This window comes from Cryptomeria japonica, chromosome 5 (assembly GCF_030272615.1).
Source record: "Cryptomeria japonica chromosome 5, Sugi_1.0, whole genome shotgun sequence".
Taxonomy (NCBI): Eukaryota; Viridiplantae; Streptophyta; class Pinopsida; order Cupressales; family Cupressaceae; genus Cryptomeria; species Cryptomeria japonica.
The window spans coordinates 550,139,566-550,158,967 of record NC_081409.1 but is presented as its reverse complement, the minus strand read 5'-3'; the positions used below and the strand labels follow the sequence as shown (position 1 = coordinate 550,158,967).

Here is a 19,402-nt window from a genome sequence, read left to right as displayed (position 1 = left end):
TAAAACTAGCAATTGCACTTTGGTGTGAAATGGGTACGCCAAAGAAGTGTGGAAGGTCAATTAGGGAAAATTTTGGTGTATTTTACATAAAACTATTCAGTGTGTAAGATTAATTGGCAGGTGATTTTAAAAATGATGTTGTGTGTGTGCATCTAAGGTCTCAATCTAGAAGTGATAGCTTAAAATACACTATGCATCTTGTTAGAGGGATCCAAACATGACAAACAAAACTTTGAATCATCAAGATAACTAGGTTCCATTATAAAAGGAGAGGGAGAGAGAAGAAAGGAGAAAAATAGAGAGGAAGAGAACTAGAGAGATAAAATGAGGGGCTGATAGCAAAACAAGGAGATATACAAGTAGAAAGGAGAGATAGAGAAATAAATATAATTAGAGAGAGAGAGAGAGAGAGGGAGAGAGAGAGAGAGAGAGAGAGAGAGAGAGAGAGAGAGAGAGAGAGAGAGAGAGAGAGAGAGAGAGAGAGAGAGAGAGAGAAGATAAGGGAGAGGAAGAAATAGAGATAGAAAGAGGGAGACAATGAGATGAGGAGACAGGTGGAGGGAGAAGAAAAGTGAGAAATAAAGAGGAGAGAGAAGTAGAGAGATGTAAAAGGAGGAAGTTATAACAAGAGGGAGAGAATGGGAAATATAGATATAAAGAGAGTGAGAGATGGGGATAGAAAGGAGAAATAGAGAAATAATTATAACTTAGAAAAGATTGAGGGGTGAGAGAGAGAGAGGGGGGAAGATAAATATATAGAAAGGCAGAGGTGGAAGGAATGAGGATGAGGGAGAGAGAGAAATAGAGATAAAAAGAGGGATAAAATAAGAGGGTGGAGATGGAGACATAGAAAGATGCTAGAAGTGATATATAGAGAGACGTAGAAGGATATAAAGAGTAGGAGAGATGGAGTTAATAAAAGAGATAGCTATAATGAGAAATGGACAGAGAGGGAGAGGAAAAGATGGGAAAATATAGTTAGAAGGAGAAAGAGAGAGGTAAAAGAGGTAGTAGAGAGAATAAGAGAGTGGGGAGAGATAGAGATGGAGATAGGGAGGGAGAAAGGAGTGTATGTGAAAATGTGAGGCATGTAGAGATAGAGGTGGGGAGGAGTAAAAATGAGTGTCAGTGAGAAATGGAGAGATAGATAGATCATAGAGAAATAAAGAGATATAGAAAGAGGGAGTAACATAGATAGATGGAAAGAGAGGGAGAGATAAAGATAGAAAGAGGGAGTGATAGAGAGATAGATGTGGAGATGGCTAGGAAGTGGGAGAGGGGAAGGTAGAGAGATAGAGAGAGATGGATCTAGATAAAATAACATTATTATATAAATTAAAATAAACAATTGAAAACATAATTATTCTACAATAAATTTAAAATTTAAAATAAGATAAATAATTATAAATTAATTTTATTAAAATTTATTACTTGTAATTTCATAAAAGACATAAATAACTAAATAATGAAATATCAAATAGATTTTTATTGCTTTTCCATTTAACAACTGTAAATATTTCAAACGTCTTGCACACCTTTAAATTGATATAACTGTCAATCTAAAAAAGACCTTCCATATAATAAAGAAAGTAAATCAGAATAACTCTATATACCGCTATTAAAATACACATATATCAAAAGATCACATAAATACCATACGTCAAATCTATTGATGTGCAAGTTAAATTTCAAATTAGTATTGATCAATTCCAGCAACAAAATTAACGTGAAAGTCGCACCCATTGAAATAGAGACATGGAATGGTATAAATTAGAAACCAGATGTTCGATATTCAAATCACTATACAGTTTAGACTTTCTATCCAAATTCTACTCTTTCAACACTCTTTTAACCATTAACTACATCCCCGTTCGGTCGTGCATATTATTGCAAAAGAAGTATTTAATTTTGTGGAGAATAAAATGGCGGCAAATACAGTGACATTCAGGGTGTTCAGAGATGAAGAAGTGTATGAAGATTTCGAACTGGAGAAAATGGCTGCAATGGAATCAGTGGTCGTAAAGAATTTTATAGACAGAAAAACAGGAATGGAACCTCTAACGTTTCCTATTCCTTGTGATAACATCAATAGTAGCAAAGTGCTGGAGATGGTATTTGACTACTGTAAATTCCATGCTCATGCAAAATCCAACACTATATCAGAAGAGGATGTGAACATATGGGATACACAATTCGTTGAAAAAGCTCTTTCTGCAGATAAAAATCAGGCGACCTTCTTGCAAATTCTTTTGACAGCGAATTTTCTTGAAATAATAGATCTATTCGATTTGTTATGCAAGGCTGCTGCAGATTTTCTGAAACAGAAAAATGTGGAAGAAATGCGCGAGTTGTTTGAGAGAGAGAATAATTTGAGTGAGGAGCAACAGGAGGCAATCATGAGAGAGACGGACTGGGCACACGCATAATTTTATTAGTGAAGAGTGTTAGAACCGACATTTATTCATTCCCATCTCACTTGATCGTGTTCCAAATTTATATAATCTTCTACCCACTAATTCTGGGGAATCTTTTGTAATACTATTTTAAACAATAATTTTTTCTTAAAACATGTTTAATCTCCATCAGACGATATCCTTATTGAGGAAGATTTATGAAACCTGCAAGCTGGGAGAAATGCCAGAGGGAAGAAAAATGGCAAAGAGAGGGAGCATTTGAGAGCCATATCTTGCTCCATCCGCTCAATGTGTTTTTATATTACCTGGTAATGAAAATTTATGGTCTATATATATCTTAAATCATCTTTTATTGGAAACTTTATATATGTGTTTATATATATAGTAATCATATATATACATATTACATACATGCATATAATGGCTTTTACATCTTATATGCCTAGTCGACACTTGATGAAGCCTATGCTCTTAAACAAGGAGGCTAAGACTTGGGTTTGCCATAAGGGTTTTGTCGAAAAGAGGGGAATCAAGTAAGAAGGTACCATAGCCATCGAGTAAAAGGATCAAATCTCCTTAATCAAAATTTTATTTATTCAATGGTTTAAGCAATAATTTCTGTGTTGTTAATCTAGTGTTAACAATATTGATTTATTTACTTATTTAATATTATATAAATTTGATTACTCATACATATTCATATGCCTTCTAATTTTCATAGTATTATAATAGTACTTAACATTAACCAATGAATAGTTTGCAAAATAAATCATAAAATATTTGTTAAAAATACTCAAGAAAATAAGGTCCATGATTTAGCTAAACTAACTGATTTCTTTTTAAATCATGTTACCAAAAGGTTACATGCATCAATAGAAAAACATTTGTTAACACAATTATATAAAATGTAGTTAAATGTAAGTTTACTTAATTTCAAAAATAGTAACAGTAAATAAGAAAATTATTTGGTGAGAAAAAAATACTATTTCTGTCAGCCATAGATAAAAAACTTTCGCTTAGCTTGTGAACGATGGCGCTGCCGTATCCTTCGACTGCTAGGGTTTTTCTCCCCGCGTCTAGATGCAAGGCAGGAAGAGCTACCACTCCCAGTGGTGCTAGGTAGAAGGGGCATACCTCTTGGTCTAAGCTTTCTAGGGAGGACTCGACGTCTAGTGGATGCACCGGGAGAGGACATGATTTCTACTACGCAAACAGGAAGGGAGGTTGCTAGAATGCATCTCAAGGTGTGGGGGGAAGGGAGAAGGCGGTTCTGGTTGTTGGAAGACATAGACGAGTGGGCTTGGCGGGTGGCAAATCTAATGAGAACACCATGGACAACTTTCAGGGTTCTCGGTTGCAGAAAGGCCAACAGTGCATCTTGGGAGTGAGATAGCTAATGAAGTCAAGGAAAATGAGGAGTATTTTTCTGAGCTAGGATTAATCGGGAGATTCAAGGGTTTTTTGTTGAGTTTGAGCCAACTTCGCAAATTGATTACAACATTTGGGAAGCCCATTCTTGAGGGAGATGTCCACACTTTTGCAAGGGCGAGAGGTTATTTCATGGTTGTTTTCGACTATGAAACAGATCGGAAGAAGGTCCTCTATAAGTACCAATGAAGTTGGAAGGATAAGTATTTGCTGCTTCTAAAACCGTGGTATCCTACTTTCAATCCCACCCCAGAATCCGTCGATAATATTTCAATGCGGGGAAAACTACCATACAACTACCATACCTTCCTCTCCAATTCTGCTTTCAGTCTTCTTTTGAGGCTATTGGTGACTCACTGGGCAAATGTTTCGGAGTGGATGAGGGGTCTCTGTTGATAACTGATGCTGTTCGAGCATGCAGCTCCATGCAGCTCATAACTGTTTTTAGCCTCCACCACCATACACTAGCATGCAGCTAGATTAATTTAGTTAAAAGTTTTTTATTTCTCATGCAAATAAAGCATGCTATGTATGCAGTTAGACTATTCTTAGATTAGAGCTTTCTTTAGAACTGTTGGTTTCTTTTTCACCAAATATTGCATGCCATTCATGTTCTTTTTTTAGAGACTTTGAATTTTTTTTGTTAGTGATGCTGGAAAACTCTATTTATAGGGAATCTTTGTATTCTTTTTATTAAGCAGTAATATAGTATGTGTGTGTTGTTCTAATATGAGTTGTGTTTTATTTTATCTCTACAATTTTTTATTGCTGTTAGATGTTTTCTCTGCTATTATATTTTCTTGATCAGCTGGTTATAAGAAAAGGGCCGTTTTAGATTCTACAAGTGGTATTAGAGCCGGTAAAATTGTTTTGGGTTAAAGTTTTATAGTTGGAATTTCGCCAAAGTTAATCATGTCGAATTCTAACCATATGCCCGTTCCATAATTTGATGGGAATGATTATGATTATTGGTGCATTAAGATGTTGACCTTTTTCATTCGAAAAGATTTGTGGGAGATTATTGAATCAGGTTATGAGGAGCCAGCTGATTGGAATGCCCTTACAGCCAATGAAAGAACAACAAGAAAGGAAGCAAGGAAAAAGAATGCTCAAGCTTTGTTTCACATTCAGATAACTCTTGATAAGAGCTTATTTCCAAGAATATCAGGAGCAACAACTACCAACGATGCTTGGAAGACTCTACAAGAAGCTTACCAGGGTAGTGATCAAGTTAAAGTGGTCAAGCTTTAGACATTGAAACGTGAATTCAAGAATTTGAAGATGCAAGAAGCTGAAAGTAAGTGATTATTGTGCCAGCATCAAAGATGTGGTCAATAAAATGGCTACACATGGGGAAATTGTAAGCAATGAAGTTTTGATAAAAAAAAGTGTTGAGATCTTTGACACCCAGATGGAATCATGTTGCCATAATCATAGAAGAAAGAAAGGATTTGAGAAATTTTTAGTTTGATCAACCAGTTGGATCCCTGATGTCTCATGAAAAAAGATTGAAAGATTCTTTTGAAGGTGTAAAGAAAGCATTTTCCTCTAAATTGCTAATCACAAAAAATGAAGATGCAAGCACCGGTAGTGCCAAAATCAATCAAGGCCAAGGTAAAGGGCAAAGACAAAATTCTTCAAGAGGTAGAGGTAGAGGTGGCTTAAGAGGAAGAGGTGGTTCCAGAGGAAGAGGTAGAGGTAGATTTTATAAGAGAAATGTTCAATGTTACCGTTGTAATAGATATGACCACTTTGAAAGAGAATGCAGATTGAAAGAAGGTAAAAGTGCTAACTATGCTCAAGAAAGTAGTGAGAATCCTCCTGATCACTTATTTTTATCTTATGCCAAGGGTGAAAATACTAGTAAATATGTTTGGTACCTAGATTCTGGATGCTCTAACCATATGATAGGGAATAAGAAGTTGTTCTCAACAAAGGATGGAAGTTTCAAATCCAAGATCCAACTTGGTGATGATAAATCATTGGAGGTTGCTGCCAAATGAGCTATGGAGGTCCAAACAAAAGAAGGTATAAAGAGTATTCATGATATTTGTTATACTCCACAATTGAGGCATAATTTGTTTAGTGTTGGGCAACAATGTGAGAAAAATTATAAAGTAGTCTTTGAGAATAAGACATGTACTATCTATGATAAGAATAAGGGCAATAGGGTGATCAATGTTGCTCCTATGACAAGAAATAGGATGTTCCCCTTGAGGTTTGGTGAACATAACAACAGTTTGGGAAATATGGCTTATGAGGATTCAAGTTGGTTATGGCATCTCAAGTATGGGTATTTAAATTTTTATAGTTTTAAGTTTCTAACCTCGCATTCATTAGTTTCTGGTTTGCCCAAGGTTGATGAACACAAGGAGGTTTGTGAAGGTTGTGCTAAAGGAAAGCATGCAAGGGAAAAATTTCCAAAGGGAAATGCATGGAGGGCTTATCACCCACTTCAGCATGTTCATTCAAATATATGTGGTCCTATGTAGACTAAGAGTTTGGGTAAGTCATCATATTTCATCACTTTTATTGATGATTACTCACGAAATTGTTGGGTCTATTTTTTGAAGGCCAAAGATGAAGCACTTGGTACATTCAAAAAGTTCAAAGCACTTGTGGAAAATGAAAAGTAATACAAGATCAAGTGTTCAAGGACTGATCGTGGAGGAGAATTTTTCTCAAAGGCTTTCCAAAGTTATTGTGATTTTAATGGCATCAAGAGGCAACTTACTACTGCATACACACCTCAACAAAATGGAGTAGCTGAAAGGAAGAATCGTACTATGGTTGAAATGGCAAGGTGCATGTTACAAACCAAGGGATTGAGAAATTCTTATTGGGGAGATGCAATTGCTACAACAGTGTACATCCTCAACCGTAGCCCCACCAGTGCACTAGAAAAGATGACTCCTTATGAAGCTTGGTATGGAAAAAGGCCTAATGTTAATCATTTCAAAGTTTTTGGTTGTTTGGCTTATGTGCATGTACCTGATCAGAATAGACAGAAGTTAGATGCAAAGAGTAAGTCATGCATTTTTATTGGGTGTAGTTAGAAAAGAAAGGTGTATAGATTGTATAATCCCCTTACTAACAAGCTTATTGTCTCAAGAGATGTGATTTTTGATGAAAGGGGAGTTTATGGTCATAAAAAAGGCCATGTTGAGAAGCCAAAATTTGTTTTGAATGATGATACAATTGTTGATATTGATCATGAGCAACCAACTAATGTTTTGTATCCAGTGGTTTAACTCCACCAAGCAGCCCTTCATCAAGTTCTTTAGTACCAAGTTCAAGTCCAACTTCTTCTCCAAGTTCTACAAGGAAGGTAAGGAATTGAGTGATATCTACCAGAGGAGTGGAAATCAAGTACATGAAGAAAACCCAATAGGTGAGACATTGAATTTTTCTTTATTAACCAAGGCTGATTTTGAACCATCATGTTTTGAAGATGCATGTACTAATGAGGTTTGGGTGCAAGCCATGGAAGAAGAGATGGATTCCATTCATACATGACAAGAAAAATATTGGCACCTAATGGGTCTACAAGACTAAGTTTAACAGTGATGGGAGTGTTGAAAGACACAAGGTAAGATTAGTTGCTAAAGGCTTCACACAAAAGTATGGAATTGATTATGAAGAGACATTTCCACCAATAGCAAGACAAGAGACCATAAGAATTTTCAATTTATTAGCAGCTCAGAAGAAGTGGAGCATACATCATATGGACGTGAAAAGTGCATTCTTGAATGGGTACTTAGAAGAGGAAGTATATTTGGAGCAGCCATAAGGTTTTGAAGTGGAAGGGAAAGAGATTTATGTCTACAAGTCAAAGAAGGCTTTGTATGGCCTCAAGCAAGCACCAAGAGCATGGTATGCTAGGATTAATGGATACTTTCAGGAGAATGGCTTCTAGAGAAGTAAGAGTGATCCTACCCTTTACGACAAACAAGAAGGTACTGATATCTTCATCATAAGTTTGTATGTTGATGATGTTTTGTATATAGGTAGTAGTTCTAAGATGAAAGATGAATTTAAAGATGCTATGATGAAATAATTTGAGATGAAAGATCTTGGTCTGATGAAATATTTTCTAGGAACGAAGGTTTATCAAAGTAAGGATGTGATTTTCATTTGTCAAACAAAGTATGCACAGGATATGCTGAATAAATTTGATATGACTAATTGTAACCCTGTCTCCACTCCACGTGCTCATGGAGATGTGTTATGTAGAGATGATGGTGCTGATTTAGTTGATGAGACAACTTACAGAAGTATTGTGGCAATCTTGATGTTTCTAACCCACACAAGACCTGATATTACATATTCAGTTTCACTTGTTTCAAGGTATATGACAAATCCATCTGAAATACATATGAAGGAATCCAAGAGGATTTTGAAGTATGTGAAAGTGAATTTAAATTTTGGTATTCATTACTACTCTTCTGAAAAGTTCAATCTTGTTAGCTTTAGTGATTTAGATTGGGGAGGTAGTATGGATGACCATAAGTCTACATCTGGGAATTGTTTCTCTTTTGCTTCTGGATTAATTACTTGGAGCTCAAAAAAACAAAGTATTGTTGCCCTCTCATCTAAAGAAGCAGAGTATGTTGCAATTACCTCAGCAGGTACACAAGCTCTTTGGCTCAGAAATTTTTTGGAAGAAATTGGAGAAAAGCAAATTCAGCCTATAGTGATTTATTGTGACAATGTGAGTGCCATCAAGTTAGCAAAGAACCCAGTTCAACACAGTAGGACAAAGCATTTTGATATGAAATATCACTTCATACGAGATTTGGTGTAGAAGAAGGAAATTTGAATTGAAGCACATCAACACCTAGGATCAGCTAGCGGATATATTCACCAAAGTGACCTTGCAAAAGATCAGTTTTTAGTACTAAGAGATAAGATTGTGAGCCCTCTCAGCATCAAGGGGGAGTATGTTGATAACTGATGTTGCTCAAGCATGCAGCTCCATGTAGCTCATAACCATTTTTAGCCTCCACCGCCATACACTAGAATGCAGCTAGATTAATTTAGTTAATAGTTTTTTATTTCTCATGCAAATAAAGCATGCTATGCATGCAATTAGACTATTCTTAGATTAGAGCTTTCTTTAGAACTGTTGGTTTCTTTTTCACCAATTATTGCATGCCATGCATGTTCTATTTTTAGAGACTTTGAATTCTTTTTGTTAGTGAAGCTGGAAAACTCTATTTATAGGAAATCTTTGTACTCTTTTTATTAAGAAGTAATATAGAATGTGTGTGTTGTTCTAATATGAGTTGTGTTTTATTTTATCTCTGCAATTTTTTATTATTGTTAGTTGTTTTCTCTGTTATTATATTTTATTGATCAGCTGGCTATAAGAACAGGAATAGTTTTAGATTCTACAGTCCCTAGGGTTTTAGCACACAACGTTTGCCAGTATCCTTGTTGAAATGGATGCAAAAAAAAGTCTTTCTTGCTGATTTATTTTTGAATTCTGGAGGGGGAAACTGGCTAAAACTAGTGGATTACGAGGGCATCCCCTTTAGATATCGTCATTACTTCCATATGGGCCATATTGTTACAAACTGTGAACAAAGGAAATAAAAAAAGTAGGGTACATGGTGCCAAGATGTTTCTAACTTCGTGGTGAAAAAAGACAGCCAAATTGATCCTCCTCAAGCCTCAAAGGAGATGGATGTTACGCATACCACATCTTAGTGTGACGGCAACTCTTCATGTGTACTTGAAGGAAACTTTGGGGCTATGGCTAAGGCAAATTTTGATGTTGGTATTATAGATCTAAAAAAATTGGAAAGGGTAGTAATGAAGGATTGATGGAAAATTTCAACTCAAAGGCAGGCTGCATTGATGCCTCGTAGCAGAATCAAGATTTCCCAAGTAGCCTGGAGGTTAGGTGGGAGCCTATTGATGCATCTAAGACAAAATTTCAGGTAGATAGGGATCAAGAGGAAGGATGGACAGAGGTGAAGAGGAAAAGAGATAAGACATTTAAAGAGGAAGTTCCTTTCACTATGCTTCTCCATTCGCATGAGAAGGGCAGACCCAAAACTGATATGTAACCTCACTTGGTTTGGGCAAGGTTTAAACCTTGATATTTAATATATTTAAGCAACACTGATAAAAGAAAATACTAATTCTAAATTATATTTAAATTTATTTTATATTTCAAATTTTGTCAAAAGTTGTTTATAAAAGAAAAATATAAATTAGGTGTCTCATATATGTTATATTTTAAGCTTGTTTATTGTCTTATGTATTTTTTTGGCAAAACTATATTTTCTTTTCAAGGTAAGGATTCGTATAACCCTTTGATGTAAATTTATTTTATGCAAAAAATAAAATTCTATTGCTATATTTTTATTTCAACAACCCAACTACTTAACAAAAATACTAACCTCTTAGGAGAGTTAAAGTAAGTTTTCAGCATATTCGCAACCATGACTTACATTCTATAATCTTAATATTTTCATGTCAATAATAGCATAATAAATACAATAAAAAAAATACAATTGTATTATGTATTATCTCTTTAACACAATAGAAAATATAAACTTAAAGACATCATGACCCCTTATATTATTTCTTCCTACACTATTTTGATAGGACGGTAACTCAACTATTTCATAACACTACTATTTTAATGTATAGTAACAAAAGGGTAAGAAATATGACTACAACATCATGGTAGCTTATTTATTGCTAGAAAAACTTTCCACAAGATTTAAATAATATTTTATAAGCCTTTTAATAGGGGTCCATTTTATCCATAAGAATTCCCAAAACCTACACATTACAATGAGAAAGGAAAATGTATTTCTAAAAGCCAATGTGAGCTACCTCATAGCCTTAGGACTATAGTAAAATCCAACCTTGAGCTTGTAGGTCCATTGTATAACCCAATTTATACTGACACCCAACAAACTAACATGGACACGAGTATGGTGGGTTTCTTTCAACAGTAGTGCTCCCCTTGGGAAGTTGGACTAATCACCTTGTTGAAGGTGTTTCTACCTACCATGGGTTGTGTTTCACTAAACAAATAAATTTCACTCATATATTGATCGAAGGGTACTCTATAACATTATCCAATACCTTAAGGGATTCCAAAAATGCTCTTGGTCTACTCAATATTGGATTAAGGACTCTTTGGATATCATTAATTCATTCCAAGAATGTAAGATATCGAGCATGTGTATCTAGAAGGGAACTCGATAGCTGATTATTTTTCCATCATAGGGGTGAATAGTGATAACCTAATGGTATGGCAAAAATGGGACCATCTCTTGAGGAATGTCTCGATAATGATAACCTATGAAAGACTACATGTGTGGAACCCAGACTTTAAGGCATCATGATGTCTAGGATTTATTGTTGGAGGTTTCGTTTTATTATTTCACATTCTTAATGGATTTTTTTTCCTTGTTTATTGTTCTCATTGTATTGGGAGCTAGCTATAGTTGCGTTGGTGAAGCTAGTTTTTCATGTAGAAAAGGTGAGATGGCTGGTGATAGGAAGATATTGGAGCTCATAAATTGTGATGAGGTTAGAAGAAATGCCATAATTTGCAGGATCCTAAGTAGGGGAGGGGTTACACCTTATCTAGAAAGGCTTCATGGGTTTGATCCAAAGATCACCAAATTTTTTTTAAGAAATTGGAAGAATGGGAATGTAACTATGGGAGAGGGGAAAAGGGATATCACAAAGGACCTAATTGCATAGGTTATGAGACTATCAAAGGATGGTAATAAGTTTTTTAGAAGCTGAAAGGATTTTGACATGGCTATGGATAATTTTCTCAAGAAGAAACAAGGAAGAAAACTATATGTGATGATCTATCAAGAAGATTAAGATGGTTATCTTGAAAGTTTTGATGCAATACTTATTTTTGGAAAGGCACTTCACAATGGTGTATGGGAACCATTTTGTCATGCTTAATCATTTTGCCACAAGGTTTGAATTTATTTGCCCTTCTATCTTTTATCTTCTTTGACTTCTAGCATTGAGGAGCATAGAAAGAACCTTCTTTGGCACGAGGGGTTGATTTTACTCATTGTGGAATATTGGAAATCCCTTATTTCCCACTCAAACGGCAAGTTTAGGCATTCGCCTATTTGGTTAGGGGATGATGAGGATATTAGGAATGGGGATTTTGATAGTCAGTAATCCGAGGAGAATGATTGGAGCATTGATGTGGATTAAGAGCTGGTTTATTTAGAGAGGGAGGGTAAAATCCCTAGGCTTGGTAAGAAACAACTCCCTAAAACTAAGACATCTTCCCCTATTGCTGTTCCCTCTAAGGATGCCCCAGAGGACTCTTCACATAGGTTTGAGCCTAAGGTGCCATTGATGGACTTGAGCAAAGCATGAAGGAAGACAAGCCTTCTCTTGTGAGTTACTTAAAGATTCTCCCCTTCTTAATTTTGACCAAGAAAGACCCCTAGATCAGATAGGCATCACCATAAATGTAATTCTAGATTCTATTAGAATGAACAAGTAGATTTTTCATGAAATTAACCAAATGGGTATTAAATTATGGGATATTTAATGCAATATGGATAGTATTCATAATTAGGATGTTCCTTGGGGTGAAAATGAGGATAGGAATATGGTCACATCTCTTCAAAAATCCATGAAGGATGTGAAGATCATGAAAATTGATTATAAGGGTCAAATTGTTGGATTAGAAACTAAGATGAAAAGTATAAATGATAACCTTATCACTTAGGTTTCATTAAGCTAAAAGGTTATTAAAGATAATGTAGAGAATATTAGAAGCTTTGTGGATAGGTATGAGAAGTTGCATCAGAGCCAGGCTCAAGTTGTTGAAATTGAGGCAATGAAGAAAAGAAAACATTTGACTATAGAGGATAACAAAGGGTCATGTACGAGCACTTGTTGCAATTTTGAGAGGATTGATGTTCAATTTTCTCAAAACTTACAGGACCTCAAGAAGTTGGAATTTACTAATTCTTAGATAGAATATGGAGTTGTTGAGGCTTTAAGAAATATCATTTAGGTCTATTTCTCTATTTTGTCTTCTAGGTCTTGTCTACTTTTCTTTTCTATTGGTTAGCTTATGGTTTCCTTATGCTTTGTTGTAGGCACCATTTTGTATAAAAGGTTTCATGTCCCTTCAAAATATGTTTGATCCTAATAAAAAACAAACTAATATGCACACCATTCTATTCACACAACTCACCTCATATAAGTATAAATTGAACCAATGGTAGATACTATAAGGTTTAATATGGGGAGAGACTAAGGATGGATTTCTCTCTCTCCCTTCATAGGCCAGATTATAATTAATCAAAGGCAAATTTGTATAAATCAACCAAACAAGAAGATTAACAGAAAACATCCCTACTACAATATATTTTCTTAATAATTTAAACATAAAGTAAAATATTAAAAACCTGCATCTATAAAATTCCAATTGAACTTGATAAAGAGTAACCAAAGTTATGCAACCAAAATCAAGATCTTCACAATGTACTCATATTTTTTGGGATACTATATTCCACCTACCAGACTTATGCATAATGGATAATACAACTTTTGATAAATCAAATCTACATATACTAGATATGATTTCTGAACTGAGTTGCCCTCAATGACAACTCCTAAACATCTCTCATGCATCAATCTTCACCAGAACAATGTCTCTTGCCAACAATGGCATCAAAAACACATGAATATGAAAAACTCTAATCGTGCACACATTCTTGCATGAACATTTATGTAACTCTGATCCACAATGCTTGAATGATGAATATATGCATCCTTGAATCTCAGAAGATTATTGATAGTAAATGCTTCATGGATGCATAAATATTTGGAATGAAGTCTTAAATTTCTTCTTAGATCTAAACTGAATTGATATAATATCTTTATATAGGGTTCTCTAGGTAATTTACCAATTAGACTGACCTCTAATGATCATTTGTAGCCACGGGGATCAAATTTTGGTAGGGAGATATAGCACCTACCCCATTTCAAATTGGGGTCCCTTTGAGAAGTACTAGGGTGTTTTGGGGTGCCCTAGTCCAGACGAGGGCATTCCACACCCTTGTCCTTCTGTAAATAGGAACAAAAAAAGCATCCAATGGGGTGGGCATCTCATAGTGGTGCCCACAAAATGGTATACATGACATCTAAGTTGGATTATCAGACCTAAATAGACCTAGAGAGGGTATGTTGATCTAAAATGCTAAAGTGGGAGCACAAACATGAGGTTTAAATTAGACCGGTGATAATTTATGATGCTACATTTAGCCCCCAATTTAACAAGAGTATGAGCCTACCCAAATACTTGTGGTATAGTAGAATGATGAGAGGGAGAGGAGAAATTCTGAGCAAAATCACAAGGATATAAGACATTTGTAATCTCAAGGAACCAAGCCCCCTAGTTTTACTATTTTAACTCACATAATCTCATGCAAGGACACACAAAACAAGACAAAGACAAAGAGGAAAACAAAGACAAGACACAGATAAAACAAAAGATAAAAACCAAAAACAAGACCTTAAGTCAACTACTCGAAGAGACCTCAATAATCAAAATGTCTCAACCACTAGTATCCTTTTTTAAATTCAATCACAAGGACACAAGTGATCACATAAAAAGAGAAAGAGCATGCATCAAACCATGAACCACAAATAGAAAAGCTATGAGCTCATGTATAGAAGAAAGGGGAAATATGGATGTCGTTGGCTAGCAAGCTATGTTATGCTAGGTGATCCATGATAGGAAGAGAAAGAGAGGACATGGATACAACATGTTAGTTGTGTTTTTATAGGTGATCCATGTTGGGGAGTAGAGTTGAAATAGTCTAGCTGTGTTTTTCTAGTTCCACTCATTCTACATATGTAACTATCTAGTTTAAGCAGTTAAGCATGTCATATAAGACTTTGTTATGTCTAGTTTTGAGCATGAAACAACCTATATAGGAAATGAAATGAGAGTGTAAATGTGTGTTTAGTTTTAGGCACGAAGCATCTAGTGTAAGACTTTATTTTGTCTAGTTGCAAGAATGAACACCCTATGTAAGACAAATATATGACTGGTTTCAAGAACATCTTGTGTAAGACTTTTTTTTCTAGTTTCAAGAATGTATAACCCCATATAAGATATATATAAATTCTATGTCTAGTTTTATCCATGAAGCATCTCGTGTAAGATTTTGTGTTTTGTCAAGTTGCAAGGATGAACACCCCATTTAAGACATCCAAAAATATACTAGAGTATAGTACAAAGAGGGAAATATGAAATGCCCCCCCCTTAAGATGTCAACATTGTTGGCCATTTGGTGGAACTGATTATTTGTTGGATTGATGTTTTGTCATTGATGCCAAGAGTAGCTATTTGGATGCATTACCGACACCCTTCTAGTCCTAGTAGGTTGAGTGATTTCTGGCTAACTTGGATCTGATATGATCCAGTAAGCTTCAGTATAGTTTGGTGATGGAATTGGCTTGTTAATGATACTCATGCTCATATTTGAATAGTTGGTTTCGGTCTGGTGATTGGATGCTATCCTGCTTGCCTAGAAGCTTAGTTTCTGGTTCCAGCAAGGGTTTCACCGATAGAGTTTTTGGTGGAGATCTTTGATGAATTGCATAAGTGGTATTGGTGCAGCTTCTAGTGGAGTTCCAGGATGCTATTGGTAATCATGTTTGAGACTTGGTGGATGGAGATCATGGAGATCATTGTTGTAGTGTGTGGACATATACTGGGTCTGGGTTGATCTAGGTTATGGAATGACTTTAATGTAATGTGTGGATAGGACCTATTGATGTATTTTTGAGATGTCTTATGTGTTGGATATTATTTGTTTGGTCTAAGGTTGACATGGTTTGTAATTATGTAATTGGTTTATTGTCTAGTGGCTGAAATAATTATTTATGGTCGAGGAATTGTATATATAGATGTAAGATCTCATTGTCGATCATCATGGTTATTGTTAGAGGTCATGGTGAAGGAATGTAATGTGTGAATAATGTAAGATCATCCAAGAAGAGGAGTTGGTTGATCATTGGAGATCGAATTGGGTTTATGTAAGATGATTTAGTCTAAGCCGATATTGAGATTAAACTAGAACTGTACTCAAGCATAGGAGATACTATCTTTTGCAAGTTCAACACTTCTTTGTATTGTAGTATGTATTTATATGTAGTCAGTGAGGCTCCTTTTGTGATGAGCAGTGCACTCTAGGCTATTGGCCTTCATGGAAGTCCAGACCCCTCAATTGTAATTCACATACTTACTATAGAAGTATTATCTAACTATGGGTAGGCTTCCCACAATGGTTTTTCCCTTTATCGGTTTTTCTACGTACAAATCTTGGTGTCATGTGGATGGTATTTATTCTATGATTATTGTTTATTCTTAATTGGTTTTAAGTACTATTTCAGTATTAATATTTTGGGTTTTGGTATTAAAATTTAAATTGCTAATGGTTTCGGTAATTTGTGACAACTGATTCATGCTCCCCCCTCTCAGTTGTCTTTTGGTTATTTGAACTGTCTAACAATTGGTATCAGAGCTTTGGTCCTCTCTGCATAAGCTTAACCGGTTGTGGAAGATCCTATGGTTACTAACAGTTCAAGTTCATCTAGTTCTTCTAGAGCTATCTTTTGAAGGGATATTCTGAGGCTTGATGGAACAAATTACATAGTATGGAAGATTAGGATGGAGACTCATCTGATATGTCTTGGGAAGGAGATTGGGGAAATCACACAGAATGGTGTCACACCCTATAATCTAGGATCTGGCTATCCTCCTCCGACAAACCTAGACAAGGAGCTTGAGAATGATTGTAGAGAAAGAGAAGCCCTCTTGTGTGCACTTTATGATCAACAAATAATGGGATAAACTGACAAATCATCTAGAAAGGATATATGGGATAAGTTGGAGACTCTTAATGAAGGTGACCCTATAGTGAAGATTGCTAAACTTGATGGTTACCAGGTGAGATATGAAAAGCTGAAGATGGAAGAAGATGAAAGGATTACTACATTCATGGAAAGGGTAAATGAGATTATTATTATGGGAATTCAATGTTGTGGTGGAGTTTTGAGCAAAGCTGAAATTGTTTCTAAAGTCCTGAGAGCCCTACCACCAGCTTACAAAATGAAGGATACAACTATTAATGAGTTAAGAACAATGGCTAATACATCTATCAACATAGATACTTTGGTTGGGAAACTATTTGCTTTTGAGCTTGAAGAATTTGGACCTTCTGGAGCTATGAAGTTTGAACCTGTTTTTCATGCATCTACATGTAAAACTGGTAAACAAGACTAGAAAGATTTGTATGCAAAGGAATTAGAAGATATGAATAGAGAAGATGATGATTTTGAGCAACTTGAAGCACTATTTTCTAGAAGAGTACCTAAAGGATCGGTAGGAAGTAAGTATGAAGGAAAAGTACCTTTTAAATGTTTTGCATGTAATAAGATTGGTCATTTTGCATCTAGATGTCCTGAAATAAATTCAAGATTTGAAGAAATAGTTAGAAGATCATTTAAACCTAACCCTAGATATCAGAACAAGCATAAATACAAGAAAAACAAAGACAAATCATGCTACATAGCGGATGAGGAAGGCATTACTGATTCTGATGATGAACCGACAGAAGAATCTGCTAGTGCATCTGACAATGGGAAGGAATAGGTGTTCCTGACTATCGGGGAAGATGATATGATACTGAAAGAGAATGTACCTTAAGAGAAGGCACTTGCTGCTAAAATTGAAGACAAGGATGAATGGGTAATTGACAATGGTTGTCCACATCACATGACTGGAGGTAAAGGGAAGTTTTTGTCTTTGCAAGAATTTGATGGTGGTCTAGTTAGATTTGGAGATGACAAGGCATGTATGATGAAAGGAAAAATAACTATATCATTGGATGTGTTGGTTCCCAAAACCACACATTGGAAATCTTAGAGCTTTGCCAAATCTCGTACTAATTTCTCAATCAGCCTTGGCCAATGAACAAGAATGGTCAAAGACCAAATTCCTCTACACTTTAGGCTCCACTAGACCTAGGTGGGTATACCTTAATCTCCAAAGCACAAAGAGACTTCTTTATCTAGAACTTAATCTTGTCAAATTAGTTGTTTGCAAGGATGGAAACATGTTTCTTGCAACTATGCTTTATTATGTGCTTTTAACTTGCTTTAATCTAAAAAAAATTGAATGTAATTAATAGTGAATGAATCCTTATAAAAGAATGCTATTGTAACCTTAAGTAATTATTAAAGAATAATACTAATAGAAATAAGAAGTATGTTTCCCTGATGAGGACCTTATGCACACCAAATTTACTCACAGAAAACTAACAATAGACCAGTACCTTCTCTAACAATTTATATGTTACTTAGTGGATGAATATTTGTAATCAACTTTGGAGACAGTTTGAAAAAATTACAAATATGCAAGACTATCAATGTAATGGTTTCATTATGTGTTACAAGAATAACAAAAACAATTTTGTTTCCTACACAATAGCATGTGATGGCACACTGCAGCAAATCTTAATTAGATTATCCAAAGAACTTGATTCATCAACACCACGTAGCATAAAATGATTTGAAGATAAAGACAAGAAATCTTACATATTAATTTTGGAATAAAGAGGTATACAAAAGCTAGAGTCTCACAGGTACTTCATGATATTCTTGCTTGTACAAAATGACTTTTCATTTCTACAGACCTGGTTTACATAACACTACTAGTCCCAACAAACAATCTGAAAGATAGGAATTTTTTTAATTATGTCCCCCCCTTTTTCTTTGTATACAAAATGACTCCCTATACATATGCGACTCAAAAGACACAAATGAAAGGACACACCCTTTCATGAATACAAACTAAAACTGACAAAACCTAACTAATAACTCCCTAACTGCTAGAACAACTAATAATATTACCAAACATATTACAATCAACATAAATTAACTTTAGCCTTCCAGGACCAAGCCACATTTCTGAATATGCCACAAGTAGGCCTCATCCTTGTAAGTGCTAGAGTTGAAAATGATATCCCGCTCTACCATCTCTATAGTCACAAAGCTTTCCAACTGGTCCACTGTCTCTACCATGTCCAAGGTGTCAGCTCGTGTAATACCTAGGGAAGCATTAAGTAATGATTGACATTCTGTAATCCACACATTATTGTCCTTAATCTGCCCTCTTTCATCTATCCCTTTTGGAATACCATGCTACACAATCTCCTAACAATCATCATATTCAACCTTCAAGGATGCATCAAACTTATCATGCTTTTTCATCAGTCTCTGGATTTTTTCAATAATTGCACTATCTGTCTGACTAGCCATCTTATCTTGTAGGAGCATATGTAATCTGTCAGAGATTCTTTTATGTGACAAATTGTTATCCATATTATTCTAGTAAATTGTAAATCCATTTAACTTTTGAAATCTCTTTGACAGTAGGACACATGCCATGTCTTCCCTTATGTTTTGCATTTTCTCTTTCAACTTCGTGTTTTCTTTATGCAATTCCTCGCACTTCTTCTTCAATTTTG

At 35.3% G+C, this 19,402-nt stretch overlaps 1 protein-coding gene across 1 annotated transcript; it reads left to right on the top strand.

The window, feature by feature from the left end:
- The first annotated feature begins 1,922 nt into the window (after positions 1–1,922).
- LOC131875965 (SKP1-like protein 11) lies at positions 1,923–2,426 on the top strand. The gene has a single exon (XM_059220711.1). It carries the CDS (start codon positions 1,923–1,925, stop codon positions 2,424–2,426), a length of 504 nt encoding a protein of 167 aa, XP_059076694.1.
- Positions 2,427–19,402: the final 16,976 nt, after the last annotated feature.